The 6,726-nt window shown below is 43.8% G+C and overlaps 1 protein-coding gene across 1 annotated transcript; it reads right to left on the reverse strand.

Moving 5' to 3' along the window:
* Positions 1–2,649: 2,649 nt before the first annotated feature.
* Positions 2,650–3,980, reverse strand: LOC142172495 (uncharacterized). The gene is made up of 4 exons (XM_075236125.1): positions 3,852–3,980; positions 3,327–3,527; positions 2,944–3,030; positions 2,650–2,850 (listed from the first exon to the last, which is right to left on the reverse strand). The coding sequence occupies exons 1-4, from the start codon at positions 3,978–3,980 to the stop codon at positions 2,650–2,652; spliced, it is 618 nt and encodes a 205-aa protein (XP_075092226.1).
* Between the last annotated feature and the right edge of the window lie 2,746 nt (positions 3,981–6,726).

Raw genomic sequence — 6,726 nt, forward strand, 5'->3', positions numbered from 1 at the left:
AATGATGGTATATCGGTACTAAAGATCTCCCAACCTAAAAATATAGAAATTTACATGAAAATGTATTTGGTTCTTAACTTGATGTGTTGGTAATTTGAGGTTTCCATTGATTTTATGATTGTTCCTCCTTGTAGTATTATTCATTCTATTGAGAGGGTGATTAGTTATATACATACTAGTGCTATTAGGCGGTACTAACGTCCCTTTTGCCAGGAGCGCTGCTTTTTTAATGGATGCAGGTGGTTCCATAATAGTAGGCATTTCTCGGTGATAGCAGCACACCCTCCTCCCAGCAGATTTGGTGAGTCCCACTTCATTCCGGGGTCATGTATCTTTTGTTCATTACATTATCATGTTTTGAGGTATAGCCAGAGCCTTGTTGCCGGCACTATTATTGTACTCTTTTGTATCTATTAGAGGCTCCGTAGATATAGTGTGGGTTGTATGTCGATGTTGAGGAAAGTCAAACAATTCATGCTATGTGTGGATTACTCGTTCCACTTCAAATCACGAAAATGCGTGTATTTTGAGACTTGTTAAACAGAGTAACTAATGGTAAAGAATTGGTATTGTCTATATGACCTCTCTATTATTTAATAAACGAAGAATGTACTCTCTTTGAATCATGGGTGAGTTGGGTAGAAAGTATCTAACAGGCTTGCTTGACCGGGTTTACTCGATTGAGTGCTGGTAACGCTCCCCGTGTTTCGTTATGTTACCACATTGTCACATTCTTAGTTGTTAATTAAGTACACATGCGACACTTGACAACTCGCTCATGATATTGTACAACTTTCTCACATTCTTGATATGCCAAGTCAGCCTTACTACACTCAAGATCGCTAAGAGAATGGAAGAAAGAACACCAGAGAATTGTTAAAGTAAGCTTTATATTAGAGAGAACTTGAATTGTTTGCTTGGTGAATTACAAATGATTGGCCCCCTTTATATACTAGTCTCCTAAGGGCTAGTGTGTAAATAATAATTATTACACAAGTTCTTGATATTTACAAGATAAGGGCTTTCTCTAGAATTCTCTACAAGCTTAGAAGATTCCAAGGACTTTCCTAGCAAATCCATAAGGATCTAGGTTCTTCCTAAGGAAATGTCCATACTTCTCTAGAATCTTCTCACAAATTCTAGCCTTCTTCTTATGTAAGCTTCTACATGGCATTAATATATGCCAAATGGTGCCTATGTGGCATGATGACATGGTGGATCATCACACTCTCCCCCACCCAATATTGCAATGACCGTGGCGCAATGCTGTTGTATAAACTCTCGGATCTTATCTTTGAATTGCCACAAGTCTTCATATCGTTCCCATGTGGCCTCCTCCGTTGATTGCCCTTTCCAATGGACGAGGAACATAGTGGTAGCTTTTTGCCTTTGTTTTTGCCTGGCCTGGTAATCTATGATAGCCTCAATCTCCCGATCATGCGAGGTAGTGATAGTCATTGGCGCTCGACTTGATTGGACCCTACTCAGAACATCCTTATCTTCATGGTATGGCTTAAGCATACTTGCATGGAAGACAGGGTAGATCTTAGGATATGATGGCATGTCAAGCTTGTATGAGATCCTGCCTACCTTGGCGACGATCTTAAACGGCCTCGCATACTTACGAATCAGATTCTGATGTATGCCCCATAGTGCCTTGAATTGTCTTGGGTTAAACTTCACCATGACCATGTCCTCAATTCTATAGTCCGTGGGATGGCGCTTACGGTCTACAAGCTTCTTCATCTTCTTAGCTGCCTTATCCAAGTAGGACTTAGCAGTGTCAAGCTGCTCCTCCCATCCTTTGGCCATATGATAATTCTCCAAACTCTTTCCCTCGAACGCAGCTGGTACTGATTGTGGAGTTTATGGCTGTTGGCCTGTGGCTAACTCAAATGGTGTCCGCCCCATGGACTCACTCCGCTGCAAGTTATAAGAGAATTGGGCGATGTCTAGGAGCCTTGCCCAATCTTTTTGATGCGTGCTTACATAATGCCTCAAGTGGCATTCTAGGAAGGCATTGACCCATTCCATTTGTCCATCCGTCTGTGGGTGGAAACTAGTAGAAAAGTGCAGTTACGTGCCAAGTATATCAAACAACTCTCTCCAAAAGTTCCCAGTGAAGCGGGGGTCTCGATCACTGATGATATGCCTTGGTAAGCCCCAATACTTTACCACGTTCTTAAAGAATAGCTTGACATCTTCCTTAGCTGTGCAACCCGGTGAGGCGGGCATGAAGGTGGCATATTTGGAAAATCTATCCACGACCACCATAATAGTACCATAACCGTCAAACTTCGGTAGGCAAGTGTTAAAGTCCATAGTCACTTTCTCCCATGGACGCTCTGCACTTGGTAGTGGATCCAAAAGTCCTCCAGGTTGTTGTTGTTCAACCTTGTCCTATTAACAGACAATTAAAGTCTGCACATAGCACTCTATGTCATCTCGCATGCGTGGCCAATAGTAGACTGACTCAACCAAGGCCCTAGTGCGACGTTGACCTGGATGACCAGCCCACATTGTGTTATGACTCTCACTTATGATCCGTTCTCCAAACTTAGGAACATAGACCTGCTGACCTGTGGTAAGTATTAAGCCGTCTTCTATCCAAAACCGTCTCGTCTTGCCTTTGTTGGATAACTCGATAAGCTATTTGGCTGTTGGATCATGCTGCATGCCTTCTTTTATAGCCTCCCGAATGTCCCATCTCGTTGAGGTGATTGCAGCAAGCTCGGCTTTCCGGCTCAAGGCATCGGCTACAACATTACCTTTGCCTGGCTTATACTCCAGCGCATAATCAAACTCAGCCAAGAAATCCTGCCACCTAGCCTGCTTTGGTGTGAGCTTCTTCTGTATCTAAAAGTATCTAGTAGCCACATTATCAGTCTTGACCGCGAACCTCGACCCGAGCAGATAATGTCTCCATGTACGAAGACAATGCACAATGGCAGTCATTTCCTTCTCTTGCACCGTGTAACGTCGCTCCGTCTCATTTAACTTGCGGTTATCAAATGTCATGGGCTGCTTATCCTGCATCAGGACACCCCAATGGCGAAGTCTGAGGCATCTGTGTGCACCTCAAATGTCTTGGCAAAGTCAGGTAATGCCAAGACTAGCTCCTCTGTTACAGCTGCCTTAAGGCATTCAAACACCTTTTGAAAATGCTTCGTCCAAACCCATGGCTTGTTCTTCTTTAGCAACTCAGTTAATGGTATGGCCTTTGCTGAGTATCCACTGATGAACCGACGATAGTAGTTAACAAGGCCATGGAAGGATCTCAACTCTGTTACCTTTATAGGTGCCTCCCACTCCTAGATAGCACGTACCTTAGCCTCATCCATGCATAGCTCGCCATTGCTAATGACATGGCCCAAGAAGTTCACCTTTGATTGTGCAAACTTGCACTTCCCCCTCTTGATGTATAGCTCGTTATCCTGCAAGACTTGGAAAACCTTCCTTAAGTGCTCCATGTGTTCCTCCAAGGTGTTGCTGTAGATGACTATGTCATCTCGGTAGACTACCACGAACTGATCAAGGTAGGGATGAAAAATCTTGTTCATAAGGGTGCAAAATGTGGTCGGTGCATTGGTTAAGATGAAGGGAATCACCAACCACTCAAAGGCTCCATATCTCGTCACATATGTAGTCTTTGGCTCATCCCCTTCCGCAATGCGAACCTAGTAGTAGCCCTTCCGAAGATCCACCTTGGTAAAGTACTTAGCTTGCCCAAGTCTATCGAACAAGTCAACAATGAGTGAGATAGGGTACTTATTCTTCACTGTAACCTAATTAAGTGCTCAGTAGTCTATGAACAAACGCAACGATCCATCTTTCTTCTTTTGGAACAATACTGGTACACCGAAAGGTGCCTTTAATGGGCGAATGTGACCAGCATCCAGCAACTCTTTCAATTGTTTCTTGAGCTCCTCTAGCTCGGGCGATGCCATATGATATGGGGCAAATGCGGGTGGCTTAGCCATTGGCTCCAACTCAATCTTGTGATCCACATCTCACCTAGGCAGCAAGTACTCAGGCAACTCCTCGGGTATGACATCTTTGCTTTCTTCAAGCAACTTCTCTATGCAAGGTGGCACTATCTCTAGAAAATTCTTGTCTTCCTCTAAACTTGCAATGGTTGTCACGAACGTCGGCTCCCCCTTGTTGATCCCCTTGACAACCTGCATGGGAGTTGTGCTTGGATCTGTCCATGTGGCATAGTCATTGTAGGTATCATGCAAGCTCTTTCTCTCTCCATAACCAAGAGACATTGGAGGTAGGGGTCGATCAAAGTATGACAATGTCTAAAGAACTCTTGCCCCAGTATGATGTCAAAGATATCCATAGCGGTTACGGTAAAGTTTGTCATACCTTTCCATGTTCCCAATTTGACACCAACTCCGTTAGCTACCCCACGAGCATTTTGTACCTCGACATTCACGGTCTTGATGCAAGAGTTGGTTGGAGAAAGCTTCAATTCTAGTCTCTTTACGGCAGCCTCAGTCACGAAATTATGAGTTACTCCAGTATCCACCATTGCACAAGCAGGCTTGTTGTTGATGGTGAGATAAACATATTGATTGCCATTCTCGATAGGTTGGATAACTTGCTTTGTGATAGCACCATATAATCTGATCATACCCAACTGTGCGGTTCCCGAACTCTCTCCTTGCGGATGCTCCTTTCGTTCACAAACTATGGCGCTGAGGATCTTTAGGTCGGGACAATTCCTGAAGCCATGCGGCCCTCTGCATATGTAGCATCCCTTCTTCTCAGCCTGTGCCTTCTTCTCGGCATAGCCCTGTCGACCACTCGACCTTTTAGGTTCTTCAGTCTTGGAGTATTATCGTTGTATCTCCTTGCCTTTGCTACGGTCTCCCCCACCTTTGACATTGTTAACCTTGGACTCCTTGCCATTGCCTTTGTCGTGCTTGTCATGCCTGAAATCCATCAATGATTCGGCCTCCACTATGGCTTGGTCTATATCAGTGACTTGTCGGCATTGTAACTCTAGCTTAGCCCAATTTTACAACCCGTCCATGAAGTGGAACAACAAGTCATCATTGGTCAGGTTGGGGATTTGAAGCATAAGGGTAGTGAACTCCTTGACATAGTTACGTATGCTCCCTGTTTGCATCAATTCCCTAAGATTGCGCCTTGCCTCGTACAAAACATTGTTTGGAAAGAACTGTCGCTTGAACTCCGCTTTGAACTGATCCCATGTAGTAATAGCACATAGACCTTTATCCACGTCGGCCATCTTCCTTCTTCACCATAGCATGGCAGTCTCTGAGAGGTACAATACCGCAGTGTTGATCTTGGCCTCATCGTCTTTCACTTTGCCGTGCCTGAAGTAGTTCTCCAATTACCAAAGGAAGTTTTCCACTTCTTCTGCATCACGAACACCTTTGAACACAAGGGATTTGGGAGCCTCGATCTTGGTGTCCCTCATCACCACAACATTGTCGGTTGCCTCGGTCACGCCAGCATTGACATGCTCCTCGAGTGACTCTATCTTTGCCTTCATAGCATCGATAGTACTCAAAGCCTCCATGAGTCTGCACTCTAAGGCAGTGATGGTTTGCCTTAGTTCCATCTCAGTCTGTGTACGTCCCTCCAAGTCATTTCGGATACTCTCAATCTCTTCAAGAGTGTGCCCTTCAAGAACGCTAAGGGTGCTTTCCACCTTCCCCAAGCATTGGCCAAAGATCTACACTGTGTCCATCCCTACATTCATCTTTATCACCCACTCTTTACCGAGTGAGACGTCCTCTGGAAGGACCTCCACTTCATTCTCGCTCGCCTCAGTGGCAGATGGTTCTTGATATGTAAGCCCTTCGTTTGACACAACCTCAGGTGGCACCTCCTGGCTCTTGTTGGTGGCGTTCCTCTTTTTGCTATGGCCGCTCTTGCCAGCAGCATCATAGATGATGTTGGCTTGGATGTTGAGAGCATTAATTTCTCCGTTGTTTACCATTCCCTTAGTTGAAACCTTCGCTCTGATACCACGTTGTCACGTCCTTAGTTGTTAACTAAGTACACGTGCGACACTTGACAACTCGCTCACGATCTTGCACAACTTGCTCATGTTCTTGCTATGCCAAGTCAGCCTTACTACACTCAAGATCTCTAAGAGAATGGAAGAAAGAACACAAGAGAATTGTTAAAGGAAGCTTTGTATTAGAGAGAATTTGAATTGTTTGCTTGGTGAATTACAAACGAATGGCCCATTTATATACTAGTCTCCTAGGGGCTAGTGTGTAAATAATAATTATTATACAAGTCCTTGATATTTACAAGATTAGGCTTTATCTATAATTCTCTACAAGCCTAAAAGATTCCAAGGACTTTCCTAGCAAATCCATAAGGATCTAGGTTCTTCCTAAAGAAATGTCCATACTTCTCTAGAATCTTCTCACAAATGCTAGCCTTCTTCTTATGTAAGCTTCTACATGGCATTAATATATTCCAAATGGCGCCTATGTGGCATGATGACATGGCGGGTCATCACACCCTAACTTTTAATTTCGAAATCTAACTAAAAATAGGTAATTAGTAAGACAATTCTTGGGCATGGGAGTTATTTATTTTGCATGCATGTGTCATCAAAGGGTGTAGGAATATTGTGAGCTAAAAATAATAAAGAATGAGTTGTGGGATAATGGAATCCTCTATTAAAAGGGCCTTGAAACCTTAATGCACACAAACTCCTTTATTAGAATTGAATCT

The sequence above is a fragment of the Nicotiana tabacum genome, chromosome 18 (genome assembly GCF_000715075.1).
Source record: "Nicotiana tabacum cultivar K326 chromosome 18, ASM71507v2, whole genome shotgun sequence".
Lineage (NCBI taxonomy): Eukaryota > Viridiplantae > Streptophyta > Magnoliopsida > Solanales > Solanaceae > Nicotiana > Nicotiana tabacum.

Excerpts from the sequence above, each read along its gene's own strand:
- LOC142172495 (XM_075236125.1), bottom strand. The coding sequence starts at position 3,980 with ATGGCTAAGCCACCCGCATTTGCCCCATATCATATGGCATCGCCCGAG. Across the intron at positions 3,528-3,851 it reads AGGCACCTTTCGGTGTACCA|TTCGTGGTAGTCTACCGAGA; the intron begins GTATTGTTCCAA and ends TACCTTGATCAG. Across the intron at positions 2,851-2,943 it reads AGAAGGAAATGACTGCCATT|AAGAAGCTCACACCAAAGCA; the intron begins GTGCATTGTCTT and ends TTTTAGATACAG.